Genomic DNA, 21,386 nt, shown 5'->3' with positions numbered 1-21,386 from the left:
ACGGATAGTAGCCCCTGGCGGCTCTACTCTGCTGGCATGGGCATCTTTGGCCTTAATCGAACACGGCGTGGGGGCCGGTACCTGGGAGAAAGTAAATGTAGTTGGACCCTATCCCGGGGATATGATTGCTACCATCATCCTGGCTGTCACACCTATGATTGCTCTAAATATCGAGGGCGATGGAACCATACCCATGTGAAATTAACCAATAGTAGCTGGGTAAGATGTTCCTACCAACACCATACCGGTGATGGTTGTAAGGCAGTGGGACTAGATGGGTTCTTTGATTCCCTCTTTCTAGCCTGTCAACGAGATAATACCACTAGTGAAAAGCATGTAATACGGTGGTATCAATGGGCATGGCAGCACTCTAATGGAACTCGGGTAACTCACTTTAGACACTTTTGGTCAAATACCGACAGGCCCAGATCTGGTTGTAAGTGTGTTTGGAAAGCTGGGGCTGGAGCATGGAAATGTGAATACTGTGCTCCTGATGGGGTACCGTCCTCCGTAATGGGTGGGCCATTCGGAGGACCCCTGGGAACAGGCAACCACATATACTATGAACGACCTTTGGACCCCGATACCTGGGATGGCCCTTTTGCTAATGGGACTTGGGCCCTAAAGGGCCATTACTGGATCTGTGGCTCTTATGCCTATCGTAGATTACCGCCAAATTGGTCGGGGATATGTTATGTGGGGTATATTCGGCCATTGTTCTTTCTCCTGCCCCAAAATCGGGGAAACACACTAGGAATTAGAGTGTATGATGATCTCATTAGGGAAAAGCGGTTTGTGGACTCCACTCTAACTGCTGGGAGTTCCCAGGCCTGGGGAGCTCAGGAGTGGCCCCCAGAGCGGATCGTCAAACATTACGGGCCTGCTACCTGGAATCCCACCGAACTCGTAACGGGGGCCAGAGAACCAATTTACAATCTGAACCGCATTATTAGGCTGCAAGCTATCTTGGAAATATTAACCAACCAGATGGCTGCAGCAGGGCCGCCCAGAGGGGGGGGCAAAGGGGGCAATTTGCCCCGGGCCCCGGGCTCCGCAGGGGCCCCCAAGAGAACAGCGGAGGCTCCCGCCTCCGCCCCTCTCCTGGAGCCTTAGCACATCAAGCGGCGTGTCTCAGCCGGGGCCCCTGAGCCCTGCCCCGCGCCGCGTGGGGAGGGGGTGGGGCTGGGAGCTCTGGGCTGAGCTCTGCTCCCTCCGCTGGGCCCGGATCTCCCAACCCCGCCCCCCCCCCACGCGGCTCTGAGCGGGGCGGGGCGCAGGCCCCGCTGGGACACGCTGCGGCTGTTCAGCCGAGGCGCTGAGGCTGCGCGTGAGGAGGAGCCGGGGAGTAAGAGGCTGGGGCCGGGGTTGGCTAAGGGCAGGGAGCCCTGTAGACAGTCAGGGCAGAGGTTGGGGAGGGGCAGGGAATGGGGGTTGGATTGTGGGTGTTCTGGGGGTGGATAGGGTCAGGGCCACCCAGAGGGGGCGGGGCAAGAGGGTGCAGGAGCTTCTTCGCTCCCGGTCTCCGCCGGCGGGGGGTCCTTCTGCTCCGGGGCGGAAGGACCCCCCCCCCCGGCGAATTACCGCCGGAGCGGGACCCGCCGCCGACGTGCAGCCCGGTCTTCAGCGGTAATTCGGCGGCGGGGGGGCCCCTTCCGTTCCGGGACCCGCCGCCGAAGTGCCCCGAAGACCCACGGCGGGAGCCCCCCGCCGCCGAATTACCGCCGAAGACCGGGCTGCAGGTCGGCGGCGGGTCCCGTTTCGGCGGTAATTCGGCGGCGGGGGGCTCCCACCGCGGGTCTTTGGGGCACTTCGGCGGCGGGTCCCGGAACAGAAGGGCCCCCCCGCCGCCGAAGACCCCGGGCCCCCGGAATCCTCTGGGCGGCCCTGGGCTGCAGCTCTAGATCTGCTGGCAGATCAGTCAACCCAGATGCGAAATGCTATCCTCCAACATCATATAGCCCTTGATTATTTACTGGCGGAGGAAGGCGGCCTCTGTGCTAAGCTTAATGAATCTAATTGCTGCCTGCAAATAGACGACAATGGGCAAACGGTGAAACAGTTCACTAAAGAAATGAGGAAGCTCGCTCACGTCCCAGTTCAAACCTGGGGTGGGTGGGACACAGACTGGTTCACATCCTGGTTGCCACAAATGGGATGGCTCCGTAAGGGCTTTTTGCTTTTTATGCTTGTTATAATTACCCTTGTAACCTTCGCTTGCTTCACCCCCTGCTTGGTCGCCATAGTCCGATGGCTGGCTACCCATGTTACGTATCAGCAGATAATGACTCTCTATCGGCCTGAGGATCGGCCAAAGGAAGCGGAGGAGTGGGGAAGTTTAAGCTCTTAAAATGCTTTAAGGGGGGAAAGCTGTTAGAAAAATAAGCCAAATACAAGCCTGTGAGCAAGACTAGGCCCTTAGCATAAGTAGAATCAAGGCCTTAAAATGCAAGTAGAGAGAAAAGCCTGTGTCAGCTATTATCAGTTTATGCTTGATCTGTGTTAGTTCATGTTTATCAGTTAGCCCACGCTTGGCATAACATACATGCAGCTGTCTTCTCATGCTCATGGCCAAGAGTAGTTCGCTTAATGGGTCACCTTCTCATGCGTGAAGCCAAAAGTAGTTAGTATGTTAGTATAGTAGGTCAAAGGGGATATCTTATGTCTTCCTTACAATGATAAATGTATCCGCACAGCTGCACCCTTATCATGATGGATGTATCCGTGACAGTTATGCATATCTTGTTCCTTTTTGATTGATATATGTATTCTATGTGTTAGCCAAAAGGGCTCGTTCTCCCTGGAGCTAGTCAATTACCCCAAGGAGGCACAGAGATCGAAGTAGAGTATAAACAGATAGCAGCCCTTTATTAGAACGATCAGCTGAGCGGGTGCCCCCCTCGGTTCATACCAGAGGAGTGACACCATGATACAAAGCAGTGCGTGCATATATATACCATTGTTGACGTCATATCAGACCATAATGATACAGCATATTTTCAGGATTTTGCAGACGTGGGGTACATAGGTCTATTTACTTGTACGCTAAACGTTCCACGTTTTTCCCCTTGATCCTGGTACTATTCAATATTTGTTATTAGTTATGTAAGCAGGTCATGGATCATTTAGCAATAGCATCATTTCCTAGAACAACCAAGCACATTCCCAAAACAGACAACTAAGCACAAATCATGTTATCTATCAATCCCCCCTTTTTATGAAAGCATTTTAAGAGCTTTAATATCCCCAGTCCTCAGCTTTTACTGGTTGGAATAACACCATAACTCGCTGGTTTATAGTTTGGTTGATCAACAGTCGGATTATTGTCACTAAACAGGGGGTTAAACAAGCTAAAGCTAAGAGGGCCATGATAATACATATAACAAAAAGGAAGCTTTGGCGTATCCATTCTTTGTGTGGTAACCAGGAAGTGAGCCAATTTGTGTCCCACCCCTTCCAGGTTTGCACTGGGACGTGGGTTAGCTTCCTCATTTCTTTTGTTAAGCGTTTAACTGCTTTACCATTATCATCTATTTGTAAGCAACAATTTGATTCATTTAATTTTGCACACAATCCTCCTTCTTCTGCAAGCAGATAATCAAGGGCTATATGATGCTGATAAATTGCAGTTCTCATTTGAGTTGCTTGATCAGCTAAAAGATCAAGTGCTGTGGCTGTTTGGTTTGTTACTATTTCCAAAACAGCTTGCAATCTGATTATTCGATTCAGATTATAAATCGGTTCCCTAGCTCCTGTTACGAGCTCATCGGGGTTCCACGTGGCTGGTCCATAATGTTCTATGATTCTTTCAGGAGGCCACTCCTGTGTACCCCATTTTTGGGAACTTCCAACTGTTAAAGTGGAATCAATAGATCGTTGTTCCCTAATAAGATCATCATATACTTTGACTCCTAGAGTTTTTCCTTGTAAGAGAGGTAGTAGGAAGAATAGAGGCCTAATATATCCTACATAATATACCCCGGACCAATTGGGTGGTAGCCGACGGTAAGCGTATTGACCACAAATCCAATAGTGGCCTTTTAGGGCCCATGTCCCATTAGCAAAGGGTCCATCCCAGGGGTCAGGAGTAGTTGTGTTAGGTGACAGGGACCAATTATTAGTTTTATACTTGGGCATTTCAAAATACAAATGATCGCCAGGTCCTAACGGTCCTCCCCCCAGAACTGATTCGCCTTTAGAATTACAATGCTCACATTTCCAGGCTCCTGCTCCCATTTTCCATACACAATTGCAACCCCCTCCTTTAGGTTGTGTAGTGCTTGACCAAAATTGCCTAAAGTGGGTTGTTCGGGTCCCATTGTAGTGTTGCCACGCCCAGCGATAGAGTCGTATCACGTGATCCTTGGCTGTGGTATTATCTCGCTGGCAGTGTAAAAATAGATAATTATCAAAGAATTTATCCTGTTGTATTGCGTTGCAACTGCTGCTACTGGCAAAATCATCACTATCATAAAGTTGATAGGAGCAGGCTATCCAGCTGCCATTAGTCAGCTGTACATGGGTTTGATTCCATCGCCCCTGATATTTAGAGCAATTGTATGGTAAACAATTAGGATCCCAGCAATCAAAGCCTGGGGATAAGGTCCATTCACATTGACTTTCCCCTTCATATACTCCTTTTGGTTTTGTTCTATTAAGACATAATATACCCATCCCAGAGGAATAGAGTCGCCATGGGCTACTATCCTGGGCCCATAGTTCTGTTCCATTACGGACCATGCTTAAATTACTGACCCACCATTTGGGCTGTACTGGTTGGGCTACCCATGGCCATTCGTTTAAGTCTCCTGGTCCTCCACATACCCAACAATTACTGAGATTAAAAGACTTTGCTATTGTTTCACCTAGTTCCAGAAAGGTATTTTCCCAACCATTACACTGAAGAAGGTATATACTTAACATTAACAATAATACTTGCATTATGATTTCTTAAACGAACCCTTAAGTCCGTCCAGGGGCTTGTAGATCCAGTTTGAAGCTTCTCCTGTGCTCCCTCGGGCTTCCGGTGCCGAGGTAGACAGAGGGTCGATCCAGTTGCCTTAAGGGTCCGAGTAGCTAAGTCAACCATAGCTGCTGATCCCATATGCCCTTCCTTATGTAACAGTCGAAGGGTTTCCTTTAAAATTGGCTGAGGCACAAAGATTTCCCCTCCTGGCAATTTCCACCATCCCGAGGGGAGCAAACGGGCCCCTATGCTTTGGGCATATTGTGTTTCTTCAGTAGTATACTGTGGGGTTGGGACTTTACATTCAGTATCTTTTACTATCAAAAGCCACGCAACCCCTTGTGCTGCCTCTCGTGCTGCCTTATCAGCTAATTGATTGTATTTTCGCTGCTCCCCTTGAGGGGTTTTGCCGTGAGCACGTACGTGGATTACAGCAACTTGTAGCGGGAGCATTAGAGCCTCTAGTAAGGATTTAATAAGGCCTCCATGTGCTATCTTTTGGCCTGAGGCTGTAATGAATCCTCTTTCCTTCCATAAGGTACCGTGAGCATGCACCACCATATAAGCATAACGACTGTCTGTATATAAATTAAGAATCTTTCCTGTGCCCATTCGGAGGGCCTCAATGAGAGCCACCAATTCTGCTGCCTGGGCTGACCAATGTGGATTTAATTTAAATTTATAGATCTGGTCATTCTTAATTACCACTGCTGCCCCTGTGTATCGTTTGCCATTAATTACGTAGCTAGATCCATCTACGTATCCCTCGATGTCAGGGTTAGGCCACGGTACGTCAGAGAGGTCTGAGCGTGGTTTAGTTTCTTGCTGCAGAACCTCAATACAATCATGTATGGGTTCGGGCTTACGGGGGTCCCCAGGGTTAGGCAACAAGGTGGCTGGATTAAGGGAACTGGTGGGTCGAAAGGTCAAGTTAGGAGCTAACAGGAGTTCTACTTCGTAGCGTGAGTGGCGACTGGGATTTAAATGCCTAGCTCCGGCCCCTGTTCCCAATATTTGGGGTACTCCATGCGGGACTATGACCTCAGTATCTCCACCCAGGATCAATTTCTCAGCTTCCTGCACGAGAAGGGCAGTAGCTGCTACAGCACGCAAGCAAGCAGGCCAGCCTCTGGCGACAGGGTCTAAGACCTTTGAATAATAACCAATAGGTTGCCAGGTTGGTCCTGATCGCTGGCACAGAAGTCCAGCCGCTACTCCCTTTTGCTCATGGACGTATAGGGTAAATGGTTTTCGTGGGTCCGGGAGAGCCAAAACAGGGGGTTGAATTAGTGCTGTTTTAAGCTCTTGAAATGCTTTCTCCATTTCCCTAGTCCACGTCCAGTGTAGCAACCCGTCCTTAGTCAATGATTCATACAGGGGCTTAGCCTTCCCTCCATAGTCAGGGATCCAGAGCCGACAAAATCCGGTTAGGCCTAAGAAGGCCCTCAGTTCACACGGATTTTGTGGTTGGGGGCTCTCAAGTATAGCTTGGATTCGTTCCTTACCCAAGCTACGACTTCCCTGTGTTATTTGATACCCAAGAAAAGTCACTTGTTGTTTTACTAGTTGGATTTTGCTTTTTGAGACTTTGTACCCCTGTTTGCCAAGATAATTCAGAAGTTCTACAGTTTGCTTTTTACATGCCGTTTTTGTTTCAGTGCTTAGCAGCAAATCATCACAGTACTGAACTATGGAACATGTGGGATGTTTGACTAGGAATGGGGCCAGGTCTCTTTTTAGCTGGCTGCCAAAAATCTCGGGAGCACAGGTCAGTCCCTGTGGAATAACAGTCCACAGATACTGAGCTTTATAATGTGTATCTGGATCTTCCCATTCAAAAGCGAACAGTTTCTGGGATTCGGTGTCCAGAGGTATTGAAAAGAAAGCATCTTTTAGATCTATCACCGAAAACCAGGTATGTTCTTTGGGAATCTGACTGAGGATTGTGTGGGGATTTGGGACAACTGGATAGGGGGCCTCTATAAGTTTATTAACTTGTCGCAAATCCTGTACTAAACGGTATTGTCCATCAGGCTTGGGAATCCCCATTATTGGAGTATTGTATGGGGAGGTACCTTCTTTTAACCATCCACATCGTATGAACTTTAAAATGAGCGGTTTTAGTCCAATTCGTGTGGTTAGTTTCAGGGGGTATTGCCGGACACGGACTGGCCTGCTGCCCTCTTTTAATTGGATCTGTATCGGGGAAGCATTACAAGCTCGTGCCACGCCTCCTGTTTCTGCCCAGACCTCAGGATTAACCCTTGATGTCAACTCCCCTTCAGTCTCCTGGTTGTCTGTGTAAAGGATTTTATTACCCATTAGAGCCATTATATAATTGGAAGTTTGCTGTTTAGGCAAGCATACTTCTATCGTCCCATTATTGAACGAGATCTCCGCTTGCAATTTAGTAAGGATATCTCGTCCCAACAATGCAATGGGGCAAGAAGGGTGACAAACAAACTGGTGTATGATATGATAGTCACCCACTTTTACTAGAAGGGGAAGGGTCTTTGCTACTACTACATTTCGTCCTTCAAGTCCTTGGACAATAGTATGCCCCGAGGGTCTGCCTGGCGGCGCTGATTTAAGGGGAAGTACACTCAGAGCAGCCCCAGTGTCAATCAGGGCTTCAATTTGGCGGCCCCCTACCCTAATTTCTACCGTGGGATCCAGTCTAGCAGGTTATGCTGCTAAGAGGGGCCGCTGGGTCCCTCGGCCTCTTCATTGGGGAGGGTCACTATCCGAGCCTCCTGCATTGTAAAGGACTGGGGGTGGGATTGTTTCAGTCCTGCGTCCCTGTCGTATCAGGTGCCTGTTAGGACACTCATTCTTCCAATGTCCTTCCTGTCTGCACAGAGCACACTGATTTCGTCCTAAGCGGGGACGTCGGGGCTTTCCTCCATCCCCTATAAAAACATTCTCATTCCTCCTATTTTGTTTTTCGCCCTTGTCCTGTCCTTGCCTCAAAGCCATTATGAGAGCCTTTGTTCCTTTCTTCCTTTCCTCCTCGTCCCGTCTATCATACACCTTTAAAGCAATTTCCAACAGTTCCTCTATATTCTTCCCTGATGCTCCTTCTATCTTTTGTAATTTCTTTCTAATATCCTCATAAGATTGACCAATAAAGAGGAGTTAGCACTGCCTTCCCATTCTTATCCCCCGGGTCCAAATCTGTGTACCTCCTACAGGTGTCGCATAAGCGCTCATAAAAGGCTGCTGGATTTTCTTTACGTTCTTGCCTTATATTATATAATTTGGCCCAATTAGGGGTTTTCGAATACACTTCTTCATACCCTGTACTATAGCAGTGGCATATCTCTGATGGGTCTGTAACTCTTTCTCACTATGCTCCCACTGGGATCCTTTTCCGGCAGTATATAAACACAACTTCCATACTGCCCTTGTTTTCTGATACCCATTCACGGGCCTTGGCTAGGACCATACGCCTCTCGTCCGGTGTTAGTAAAACATTTAATACTACTTGCATGTCCCCCCATGTTGGATTATGTGCTGTTATAAGCATTTCAAAAATTGCTGTCAAGGGGGCCGGGTCCTCTGAAAACGGGGGATTTTGTAGTTTCCAATTATATAAATCACTTGTGGCAAAGGGGACATATACCATGGCAGGCTTTCCCTCTTTCCCTATTGTTTCACGGAGAGGGAGTGCCGTATGCACTGTGGTTTCATCTGTGTTGCTCCTGGTGTTTTTATATACACCGTCCTCATTCTCCTGTAAAAACGTATGTGAAATTGCCGTGTCAGTGGGGCTTGTCTCTTTTACTACAGTGGGAGGGTGTTTAGGGCCCGTGCCTGCCATTATTTGTTTATCCAAGGCTTGCAAACTGGGATATAGTGGGGGCGGGAGTACATAATCTGGAGCCGAAGGAATTACAGAGGGTGGACAGGGCTTGAAGGGCGGGCATGGCTTTTTCATCGGTATTCGGGGTTGTCTTTTCATCGGGATCCGAGCCATTAATATTTGCAAAGTTTTTTGTCTACATTCTTGTAGCCAAGGTGGGGGATCGGATACCAGATCCTGCCAAATATTAATATACGGGTACTGGTCCCAATGCCCGTCTCGGGTCACGATATTGTGTACGGCTTGTACTACTTCTAGTTTCAGTGAACCCCCGTCTGGCCAATCTACTCCAAATGTTGTCCATTCTATTGTACAAAATTTTATGAGAGTGTCTTTACTTAACGGGACACCAAAGTCTGATTGGCATTTAAACGCTTGCCAATTATTTAGCATACAACCAAGGGGTGTCCCTGCATAATAACTCTGAGTGGATCCCATCCTCTTATATGGTCGTAATCAAACACTATATACACTTACAGGGAAGAGACCTTCAGACAGTCGGCTGACCCCCCTTGCAATCAAGATATCCTGGTCATTGAGTTTCCTCTAGCAGGAGTCTTGGGGCGGCTGAGGTCAGCGTAAGTCTTACCGGTCCCTATAAGACTGACAGCTCCCTAACATACATTCATTCTCTGATACAAGGTAAAAAGAAAAAGCATTAATATACTAAACAACAGTACTAGGCCCAAAACATGGATAACCCACAAACTAGTTGAATCCCACTGTGCAGGCATGTTAACACAGAAGGTTAAAACAACATACTTACAATATACCTTCCTGTATACAGGCAGCCTCTTAAGTTACCTTGAGTCCTCCCACACTTCGGGGGCGTCACTCCTCAAACCTAGAGGCAAACGCACTTACCACCCGGAGTGGCTGCGTCCGGCTCTGGAGACTCGGAACAGGGCAAATGTAAGATCTCTGTGTCTTTGTTGACCCTCTCTAGAGAGGACACCGCCGCCCCGGTCGGCCGAGATGATCCGAGAGCACGAGCCGCACAATCAGCTCGAGGTGGCCACTTCTCTCGGTACCAGCTCACTAGCCCCCGGTGCGATAGCGCCCTCTACAGGGAGGCTCCTACCTGGCTCGCCAAATTGTTAGCCAAAAGGGCTCGTTCTCCCTGGAGCTAGTCAATTACCCCAAGGAGGCACAGAGATCGAAGTAGAGTATAAACAGATAGCAGCCCTTTATTAGAACGATCAGCTGAGCGGGTGCCCCCCTCGGTTCATACCAGAGGAGTGACACCATGATACAAAGCAGTGCGTGCATATATATACCATTGTTGACGTCATATCAGACCATAATGATACAGCATATTTTCAGGATTTTGCAGACGTGGGGTACATAGGTCTATTTACTTGTACTCTAAACGTTCCACGTTTTCCCCCTTGATCCTGGTACTATTCAATATTTGTTATTAGTTATGTAAGCAGGTCATGGATCATTTAGCAATAGCATCATTTCCTAGAACAACCAAGCACATTCCCAAAACAGACAACTAAGCACAAATCATGTTATCTATCATATGTACTCCAATATTCCCTATAGATGCATTTACAGGACCCATAAGGTCAGCCAAGTAACGTAAATAAGACGTCAACAAAGTTGTTTGTTTCGGGGTATAAAGGTAAGCCCATCTGGCCATGTAAGGTGTGTCTCTCTCGGGCATTAGCCGAGACGAGAACACCCGCTCAGCTGATCGATCAATAAAGCTAATGGTACTCGTCTTCCTGGTCTTCCGTCCTCCTTGGTGTAATTAGGTAAGCTCCGGGGGGAAACGAGCCCTTTTGGCTAACACCCTCCAGCCACCGACGTTTTGGACTAGAAAGCTTTGCCCCAGACATCCCCTTCAGAAGACACCCCCAGACGGGCTGAGGGATACTGGTGTGACCTCACCTGGCAGCCCCCAAAGAAGGAACTGGGGGGACTAAGTGGACAGGGCCCCTCTCTAGCTGAAGCCTGGCAAGGGAGGTACGTGGATCCCACCAGAAGTTAAAATGAAAAGTGAGGGAGGGGAGGCTCTGCTGGACCTGGGCAGCTCTAGATACAGCACCAGGCACGTAGGAGGATTTCCACTCCTGAGCCGTGGAAGCAGAAATTGACTTTTCCTTTCCAGATTTAGCTAATGTTCAGAAAGGGAATCTAGCACCTGCCTTCCAGATTTGAACACCTCAACATTCAGGAGTGCTCAAGCTCAATTTGGGCAGCTGTTACTTCATTTCTCCCAAATCAAACATACTGATCCACTGTCATTTGCTGTAGAAAAAGTAGGATAAAATTGAGCAAGAAATGCTTCCCAGTGGTTATTAGGACTGGAATTGCAATTTTCAACAGCCATTGCCTTTTGTTTGTTTTTGTTTTATTTGTTTAAAAGGAAGACAGTGATATTGCATTGGCAAATTCCCCAGAGAAAGAAAGAGTGGAACAAAAGAATAATAAAGGCACCTCAACTTTTCCTCATTTATGGAGGACAGTTTTATAATATGCATCCAGATATACTCCAATCACACGCTGAAAATTGTTCCACTTTACTGCAGCTCTGTAACCATATGGGAACCAATCCTGTCTTTGTTCTGTGCACATCCAAAATCCCTGCTGAATGACCCACCTTGGGAGCAATTTACCAGTGAACCAGGGCTGGGGTGGAAGAAGAGTGCAGGGGTGTGTGTGTGTGGGGGGAGAGCCCAGGGCTGGGGTGGCAGGGGGTGCAGGTGGGGGGGAGAGCCCAGGGCTGGGATGGCAGGGGGGTGCGGGTTGGGAGTGGAGAGCCCAAGGCTGGGATGGCAGGGGGTGTGGCTGGAGGGGGCAGAGCCCAGGTCTGGGGTGGCAGGGAGGTGCAGGGGGTACCCAGGGCTGGGGTGGGGGCAGCCAAACATTTTTTTTGCTTGGGACTGTAAAAAACCTTGAGCCGGCCCTGCCTCCATGCACCGTGAGGTAGGTAGGAGCGGATCATTATTATCCTGACTGGAAAGAGGGAGAAGCTAAGGCTGAGAAAGGAGAATTGACTTGTCTGAGGTCACACAGCCAGTCAGGGGCAGAGTTGGGAATAGGACCCAAGAGCCCTGATTTTCAAACTAACCATCGGATCTTGAATTTCAGACATTGAATGACTTGAGTAAAGTGCTCTCAGATGAGCTCCAGACCAACAACAGTGCACAGGAATTATTCAGCAAGTATTTGAGGAGAACTGCAATGCCAGAGAGAATCATGAACTGCTCAGAGACCATTAATGGAGAGAAGCAGCAAAATTAATCAAACACAGAACTGGTTCTGACTTATTTCCTTGGTCCTTGTTGTTCTCTTTCATGTTATTGACAGGGTAGAGACTGAGGACGGGAGGCGGAGGGTTCTCACCAGAGAGCCCAAAGGATGGCCCAGGTCACTGGTGGGGATCAGTGCCCGAGCACTAGTTCAGCCCCACATTTTTGGGTGGACCTCCCACAGTGGGAGCTGCAGAGCACTCCCCTGCAAAACACACACACACACACACACAGGTGGTAGTGGGAGGGGAACAGGAGAAAGGACAAAAGAAGCAAGAGACGAAGAGAAAGGAGGGAGGGATGGAGGAAAAGGTGAAACAAAAAGCACAAACCCCAATGTCCCCAGTGAGTCTAAGGGACAAAATCCCAGGTGCGCAATAAAATTCAGCCTCCTTAAGCTCGTGTTTTCCATGCCTAGAATTCAACTGTCACCAGATGAATCAGACTGAACAGGTTTCAAACCTCCAGGAGGCTCTTACCCAGGGGTGAGCTGGAGCCGGTTCGCACGAACCCGTTGTTAAATTTAGAAGCGGTTTTAGAACCGCTTGTTAACTAGCTTCCCTGCGAGGGAAGCTTTGATGGGCTCTGCCTGGGAAGCCTGTAATTCCTCCTCCCGACCGCCGGGGGGCGCGGCGCTGCGGGAGCCACGTGAGCTGCCTCCTGGCCCTGCTGCTGCTCCTGCTCTTTGGAGCTCTGGCCCTGGGGCTCCTGCTGCTGCCTGGTGGGTGCCCGGCTGCCTCCTGCTGCTCCCAGCCCCGCCCCCCGTGTGAGTGTCTGCGCCCCTCCCCCGCCTTCCCTGCCACAGCCACCCCCCTGCCCCCAGCCAGCCCCAGCCGCCCCCTGCCCGCAGCCGCCTCCTGCCAGCCCCAGCCCCCAGCCACCCCCTGCCCCCAGCCGCCCCAGCCACCCCTGCCCGCAGCCACCCCAGCCACCCCTGCCTGCAGCCAGCCCTGCCTCCTGCCCCAGCCAGCCCCTGCCCCAGCCCTCCTCTGCCTTCCCTGCCCCCAGCCCCTCCCCTGCCAGCCCCTGCCCCCAGCCACCCCTGCCCCCAGCCGCCCCAGCCAGCCCCTGCCCCCAGCCGCCCCAGCCAGCCCCTGCCCCAGCCAGCCCCTGCCCCCAGCCCCTCCTCTGCCTTCCCTGCCCCAGCCCCTCCCCTGCCAGCCCCTGCCCCAGCCACCCCTGCCCCCAGCCGCCCCAGCCAGCCCCTGCCCCAGCCGCCCCAGCCAGCCCCTGCCCCCAGCCAGCCCCTGCCCACAGCCACCCCTGCCCGCAGCCAGCCCCTGCCCCCAGCCAGCACCTGCCACAGCCACCCCAGCCCCACCCCTGCCCACAGCCACCCCAGCCGCCCCTGCCCACAGCCACCCTCAGCCAGCCCCTGCCCACAGCCACCCGCAGCCAGCCCCTGCCCACAGCCGCCCCCTGCCCCAGACACCCCCCTCCCACAGCCACCCGCAGCCAGCCCCTGCCCGCAGCCAGCCCCTGCCCACAGCCGCCCCTGCCCCACCCCTGCCCACAGCCACCCACAGCCACCCCTGCCCACAGCCACCCGCAGCCAGCCCCTGCCCACAGCCGCCCCTGCCCCAGACACCCCCTCCCACAGCCACCCGCAGCCAGCCCCTGCCCGCAGCCAGCCCCTGCCCACCGCTGCCCCTGCCCCACCCCTGCCCACAGCTGCCCACAGCCAGCCCCTACCACAGCCACCCTCTGCCCCCAGCCACCGCAGCCAGCCCCTGCCCCCAGCCACCCTCTGCCAGCCCCTGCCCCCAGCCACCCTCTGCCCGCAGCCAGCCCTTGCCACAGCCACCCTCTGCCCACAGCCAGCCTCTGCCTGCAGCCCCTGCCACAGCCACCCCCTGCCTGCAGCCACCCCCTGCCCACAGCCGCCCGCAGTCACCCCCTGCCCACAGCCACCCGCAGCCCGCCCGTCTGCATCACCTGCCCACAGCCAGCCCGTGTCACTCCCTGCCTCCAGCTAGCCCTGTCCCACGCCCCTATCTGCAGCCAGCCCCACATCCACTGGTGCCCTGCAGTTCCCAGGGCAGTAACCCTGCACACCTGCTTCAATGAGGGGGGGGCAGGGAGCAGCTGGGACCCACACATGTGCACACCCTAGAGTGACCAGACAGCAAGTGTGAAAAATCGGGACGGGGGTGAGGGGTAATAGGAGCCTATATAAGAAAAAGACCCAAAAATTGAGACTGTCCCTGATCACCACCCACACATGTGAAATGGAGCTCATTTCTAGTTCAGCCCCATCTTTTTAAAAAAGAACTTTAGGTAGGGTTAAAATACATCTGTATTTTCCTGGACATGTCAGGCTTTTCGGTTCTTAATCACCTCCTGGGAAAATATGGACGTATGGTAACCCTATTGGTACAAAAAATACATGCTGTTGCACATCCCTTAAATCAGAACTTTTTATAGGGAACCCGTTGTTAAATCAGAACTTTTTATAGGGAACCCGTTGTTAAGATTTTGGCAGCTCATCACTGCAGGGACGGCTGTTTTCCAGTAAAATCACTAAAAGGGAAGGAGAAAACTCAAAAGAGGTTCCTCCTGGCTCTCACGTCCGTGAACCCGAATACTCTCTCAGTCCTCAAAGAAAGACCTGGAGAAGGAGACTTGCTGAAGCAAAGCCACGGGGGTCTCTGAGGTTTCCCTGGCCCCCCTTGCCCCTGTCCTGCCTGGCTGATGTCAGCATCTCTCTGTGAGGTCACCACCTCCCCACCACCTTGGACCAATAGGCTGAGGTCCTGCAAAAGGCCTTTGTGATGTCACTGCCACACCCTCCTCGCTGTGTTAATGTCCTGCCCTGGCCAGGCACTTTGCAGGTTTCAGCTACTCCTGTGGATCACCCCACTCGGGGAGCATTCGTTCTAGGCAGCAAGCCGGCTAGACAGGAAAACATCAGACGCTGCTCCCAATGCTACACTCAGATTTTCAGAAATGAGTCGACTTTATGGCCAGAAGAAAACATTAGAGCATCTCATCTGACCCCCTGCATATCACAGGCCTCCTGTAAACACAAGAGCTACTTTTGGGGCAAACACATTCCAGAAAGGCATCTAGTCTTCATTAAATGACATCAAGAGATGGAGAATCCACCACTTCCCTTGGTAGCTTGTTCCTGTGGTGAATCATCCTCGCTGTTGAATATTTGTGCCTTAATTGTAATATGAATTTGTCTCTTTTCACCTTCCAGCCACTGGGTCTTGTTATGCCTTTCTCTGCTCGATTCAAGAGCCCTTTAGTACCCAATCTTTTCTCTCCATTAAGACACTTCAACACTTCAATGAAGTCACCTTTCAATCTTCTTTTGATAAGCTAAACAGATTGAGCTCTTTCAATAGCTCCCTAGAAGGAATTTTTCTCCAGCCCTCAGAACATTTGGTGGCTCTTTGCTGCCCCAAACTCTAATTTCACAACATCTTTTTCAAACGAGGGCACCGAAACTGGAGGCAGTATTCCAGTATCAGTCTCACTGATGCCGTGTCACCTCCTGTGATGTTATTGTCATAATCTGTAACTGTATAGATCACTGTTGCAACCGCTGCTCTATATTTGCAGCCAATATTGTAGAAAGGTTGTTGTGTAAGGGGTCTATGGAGAGTTTCTGATTGGCTGATTATAATGATGCTATCTCTAGATGTGTATCATTTTTGTAGTTGAAGTTATGAATATTGGTTCTATGCTGCCCATATTTCAAACTTATGCTCTGCTTAAAGGAAACACCCCAGACAAGTTGGTGTCAGTTCTGCCTAGCCAGCTTGATGCAGGTTAGGCAAATGTGATAACCACTACACTACAGAAACTCCATTACAGTGCCCTGCCCTGCCCTCAAATTCCCTGCACTTTAGTGGTGCTCACCCTGGCACACACTGATGGGCGAACCTGGAGAAACTGGCAGCAGCTCTCTGATGGGTCAGCTGGAAGAGCAGAGGACTGGAGCCAGGGATCAGGAAGTCGTCCTTACATCACCCTTGTGACTCTAGCTTGAAGGGGAGTTTCTTTTTCTTCCCCTTGCTGAGAAGCAGCAAGAGAAGAAAGAAAGGTCCCGTGGGCCAACTGGGTGCAGAAGCCAATGCTGCCTTTTCCTGCAGTGAAGCCCAAAATGAAGGACTTGCATTGAGTAAAGACAGTGTGGTGTTTCCAGGAAAGAACCCACTGCTGCAGGAAGAGGGATGAAACAGCCTGCCAAAGCCTGGGATTGAACCAGGGACCTTTAGATTTTCAGTCTAATGCTCTCCCACCTGAGCTACTTCAGCACCTGCAGGGGGCCTTCTTGGGCTGCTGCTTCTCACCTTGAAGTTTATTCTCCATAAACCATCTCTCTAGTCAACACTGGCCAATGCAAGACGGACATCGCTTGCTATTTTAGCACTTGGAAACGTCATCAACTAGTCTCTGGATCTCTCAAATGCTGCACTTCAGTTCATGGGGGAAAGGCGAGAAGCGACCTTTGAACAAAGGGCCTGGGGTTAACATCCTAACGCTGTCTGTCGCCGACTGTGACACTATTTAATACCTGCCCACCCTGTGCTGGTGAGTGCTCCATTGCTAGATGTTAGTACATTTCAGTTACTGTCAAAATTAAAAGTTTCTATATGCTTAAAAGAAATGATTTTTTAATTTGCTTATATACGGCATGAATAAATACCCTTTTACACATCCTAGCATGAACATTTATTGTCTTATATGATAGAGAAAATCCTGCATCCAGATTGTGCATCAAAATCATGAAATGAGCTACAAATGCAATAAAAATATGGTATTCAATGGTTTAACATATGGAGCGGGGCTGGGGGGCACTGAAGACACTTCTTGCCTGGGATGCCACTTGGTCTAGGGGAGGCCCTGTCAGGGAAAGCAGGAGTTAGTCTCACACGCCTATACCCAGGCTGTAATCTGTGGGCGCCCTGCTCTGGGGGAGGGATCGTGGTAGCCCAGACTCAGGGCTGGAACAGCCCCGGATTGAGGGGGTGGTTGCAGGGTTTGCAGCGCTCTGATGTCTCAGACAATGTGTCTCCCCAAAGCCTCAGATCTGCGTCCCCAGAAGGCTCCTGCGCTGCCTCCGCTCCTTTCATAGTCTATAGCAGGAGCAGCAGCAAGGGTCAGGATGAGCCATAGGCAACTAGGTGGGGGCAGAGGCTTCAGGAGGAAACCCAGCCCCAGAGCAGAGGGGATAGGAGGCTTTTTCTCTCCTTAGCCACGGGCTATGGCTCTGAGAGCTCTGTGAAATGCCTCCCGCCCACAGCCTGGGAAAGGGGAAGGAGTCTCAAGTTCTAGCTCGATTTGGAGGAGGATCACTGGACCCTAGAACCACTCGCTGCCCTTTCCCGGAGAAACCTGTGATGCCCAGAACGGGGCTGAGATAAATGCTGACAGGAGTCAGGAATTGTTCCCCTGGAATAGCAGCAGGATTGGGCAGCTGGAAATCTCCCCAAAGGAGCTGAAGCCTTGGTGGGTCAGACATAGATGCCCCAGGTACTGCATGGGGGGCTTAGGTTTGTTTCTGGACAAGAGCAGTGAGAGTTTTATTGCCTCAACATTTCTGTAGAAAAATTCAGACCCAACCTGTGTCTGGTGGGGAGGTCGATAGCGGTTTCTTTGGGTTTGGTTTAGTTTGTTTTCTCATTCTCATTGTAAAAGCCTTTGGTGATTTTGATGGGAACAATGTTTGTGGAAGGCCAAGGACAAGTAAGAAAAGTTAAAAATCTGCGTTGGAGTGAGGGGGTCTGTGTGGGCCAGGGCAGGGGTGGAGATTTTCATGGGGAGGGGGTTGGGGATAAACGAGAGGCTTTTGCGGGAACACAGGGGGATGTTTTGCAGTTTAACCTCCCCACTTTCCTGTGCTGCTGCCCAGCTCTGACCCCACTGACACCCCTGTGACGAAGTGGGAATTTTCTGGATGTTTTGTTTGCATCGTGTGTACCTCAGTTTCCCCTATTTGTTGCACGATTATCTAGGTTAAAGGTCCAAAATGTGGGGTGCCCCCTGCCAGGGGGAATGGAGTAACATTCAGGGGGATGCAGCTGGGCCCGGGCCAGCCCCCATGGGGGTGGGGAGGAGCCACCCAGCTCCACTCTTGGCTCCAGCCCCAGCTCTGGCCCCTGCCTCAGCCCCCTTACTCCTGTCTGTGTCCCTTCCCCCTTAGCTGCGGCCCCACTCCCAGCCACGACTCGGGGGGAGCATGGACAGGGGTGGGGGGCATGACCCTGAAGTGTTTTGGGACCACGGATCTCGGTGGTGGGACAAGGGGGTTAAATCTTGGCAGAGACCCCAAAGGGCAGGTGTGGCTGCGGTCTGGCTGCCTGGGCCCAGACAATGGCCACAAATTCTGTCTCCTAGCAACCGATGGCCGGGGCACACCTGCTGCAAGAGGCCAGCTGGCTGGGAGGAGTCGGAGAACAAAGAACGAGCTGGAGGCCAAGTGAGCAGGTTGCCAGAGAAACAGGACAAAGGACAGACGAGGGGCAAAGGGCCTGGCTGAGTCGGGCTGTTGGGAGCAAGGAGTCTGCTGGTTGGGGACTCGAGGAGAGCCCAGGCTCTGAGTTCGGGGTCTCCCAAGATGGACGTTGCTGAATCTTCCTGCTTCCTGTGCGAACACAGAACTTTCCCAGGCTGGATCCCACCCCTAACGAACCTTCTGTTGTACAGCGCTGGCTGAGAGTCACTGGGGACTGTGGAAGTTGGGGGTGCAGGACTCCCCTTCGGGGAGGGTGAGGCTTTCCGAGGTGTCTGATTCAGGTGGACTCACTGCAGGAAGCTCCTGGTGTGGACCAGGGGGGCTGAAAGGTCCAAGGTCAGTCCCAGGAGGTGCTGAAGCCAGGGAGGGTTCCCCCAGTGAGAGCATCCCCTGGGGGGGGTCACACTGACGAGGCTCCTGCCTGGGTTTGACTCCGAGCTGTTCCCGAGCACGGAGCCTGTGTGCCCGTCACAGCCCCCCAGCATGTGACCTACAGGCTCCACTCTGGCAAAGCTCCCTGTAAATCAGAGACAAACTCCCCCCTTCTCCCAGTTACTCTCCCCTGCCGAGAACCCAGAGCAGCTCCTGCCTCGCTGGGTCTCCTGCCAGCCACAGCTGGCCAAGGAGCTGCCCAAGCCATTCCCCTGGGTCCCTGTGCAGGGGCAGTGTCAGTTCCGACCTCACGAGTACAGTGGTGACTCTCCCTGCCTGTCACGGGGGGGGGGGGGGGGGGCGAGGGCTTGATTCCCGGAGGAGAAAGCTGGGATTGTGACACCCGTGTATGTCTGCAGTGCAATTAAACCCCACAGCTGGCCCAGGCCGGCTGACTCGGGCTTGCCAGCCTTGGGATCCAGGGGCTGGAGCCTGACCACTGGGACCCTCCCCCCTCGCTAGGTTCAGTGGCCGATATACTGAAGATGAGTTGGTAAGTGGGGAATGTGCACTGGGTGCTGCCACTGGACAGACACTTCCCAGCAGAAGACCCACCCAGTGAATGTGATCCACTCTAAAAACGTGATGAAGGAAAGTCAGACTGGGGCTCTGGATTTATCATCTCGCAACGACTCGATTCAACTTGTTCAGGTTAGAAAGAAAGATTTTTTTTTTTATCGCGAGCCTGAAAATTGCCTCCGGTGTGAAAGTCAGAGCTGGATTGTTTCACGCTCACGCACCCTTATCACTATTGAAGGAGTAAAGGAACGTGCAAACCAATGAAGCCTTAACATGTCATTTGCATCCTCAAGCCTGTCCCTGAGGCAGGATCTCGAGGACAGACAGAAATGTTACCCGGTGTCAGGAGGAGAGAGGAAAGCACTTCCCCTCGTGTATTTCCCCAGGCTGTTGTGCAAGGCAGCAGAGGCGCTTTACGGCATTTTCTGTCACTGATTTTTTTCATGTTGGTGTGGGAGGAAAGACGTAGACCTGCCCCCTTTGTGACCTGTGAATGTGAAGTGACCAGATGATGAGTTAACAATGATGCTGTTGCACAGGATTTGATTGGAATTAGAAAACAAAAAGCCCTTAAAGTGGAACTCTTGGGTGATTAGAACGAGCTGATTTATAGTCAGCCTTGAAAGGCAATAGACTGTTACATCGGGCAGAACAGCCTGGTTTGGTTGGTTGGTTGTTATCCCTGATAAATTGCAGAGCGTTCAGAGAAGAGCCACAGGAATGATTAAAGGCTTGAGCAGGGAGAGGAGTTTAAAAATAAACCGAACCTTCCCTGCTCCTGCCAGCTGTGATTGCTGAGGACATTTTCCTTCTCTACTCCAGGGTCTCTCTTCTGCCAGATTATCAGCAAGTCAGGCCCCCTGCAGACTATGGCAGAGCAGTTTGGTATTAAGCTACAGGACTCACAATGTAAGAGTGCAGCTGCTGTAGCACCTTGACCAACCATGGGCTAAATCCTGCAGCCCTGGCAGCCCAGGATAACCTCCCACTGGTGGTGATGGGAATTTAGCCTTTGTAACGATCTGCTGGTACCTGAGGTCTCAGATGTGAATTAAACTGGGGGCAGACACAGCTCTGTCCAAACAAGTGAAGGATGTAAGTGAAAGAGCAAAGCTGGCCCTGGGGAGCTGCTGCAGTCCCATCACCACAGCTGGAAGGGAACAGAGGGAAAACAGCTGGAGCAGCACAGAGAAAAGGAAGTTTGTCAGTGAGATCAGTAGCAATAAATGTGAACTGAAGGAGTGTTTTCTCCTCTGTGCCGACAGGTTTGAATTGTGTTACTGTACTATGAGATAAAGCTTTACAATATCCTGCTCTAATTTCAGGATGGGTCTGTAACCATAATTAGTCTCTGTAGAAGTGGGACTTTCAAAATTCCCAAGGAATTTAAGGGATGGGGTTCACGGTTGGTCACCTGAGGGAGTGCAGTAGAATTCAAACCAAAGACCAGAGAGGCGAGAACAGGGATTGTGGGACACCTCCCGGAGGCCAATCACAGCACTGTAATCGACCAGGGTGTCTACACTGGCACCACGGGGCTGTAGCCCCGGTGCAGAAAGCTGTACGCCTCTCGTTGGGAATCCCTCTGATTTACTGTTTTTACAGAGGGTGAAATGACAATTTTTCCTATCCCTGCCCTGTTCCTGCTCTTTGTATTAGTTCAATATATTTTAAGTGAGAAAAATGGTAGAAAAAAAATCTGCTCTCCAACACAACTTGAAACAACATCAGAGCAACTGGGAATGAAACAATTTATTTCCAAAAGGGGAACTCGATGACTAACAATGGCTTTGAAATGGGGGAACAGTATAACCGTAATGCTCAGGGTTTGTTTAGACTAGGGAAAGTGATGGAGTTTAGGTCAGGTCAAGGAGAAAGCTAATG

At 51.2% G+C, this 21,386-nt stretch overlaps 1 protein-coding gene and 1 non-coding gene across 2 annotated transcripts in view; both read right to left on the bottom strand.

The window, feature by feature from the left end:
• LOC120381558 (zinc finger protein 470-like) overlaps window positions 1-2,241 on the bottom strand; it is a gene marked incomplete at its 3' end in the record, with an annotated part of 61,877 nt that extends 59,636 nt beyond the window's left edge. Inside the window, exon 1 of the mRNA XM_039499730.1 lies at window positions 2,200-2,241. Within this exon, the coding sequence (XP_039355664.1) occupies window positions 2,200-2,241 (42 nt within the window). The remainder of the gene's footprint in view (window positions 1-2,199) is intronic.
• Window positions 2,242-16,277: 14,036 nt separating this feature from the next.
• TRNAF-GAA lies at window positions 16,278-16,350 on the bottom strand. The gene has a single exon. It is a non-coding gene; the product is annotated as a tRNA-Phe (tRNA).
• Between the last annotated feature and the right edge of the window lie 5,036 nt (window positions 16,351-21,386).

Source organism: Mauremys reevesii, linkage group 14 (genome assembly GCF_016161935.1).
Source record: "Mauremys reevesii isolate NIE-2019 linkage group 14, ASM1616193v1, whole genome shotgun sequence".
Lineage (NCBI taxonomy): Eukaryota > Metazoa > Chordata > Testudines > Geoemydidae > Mauremys > Mauremys reevesii.
This window is presented reverse-complemented; position numbering and strand designations above follow the sequence as displayed.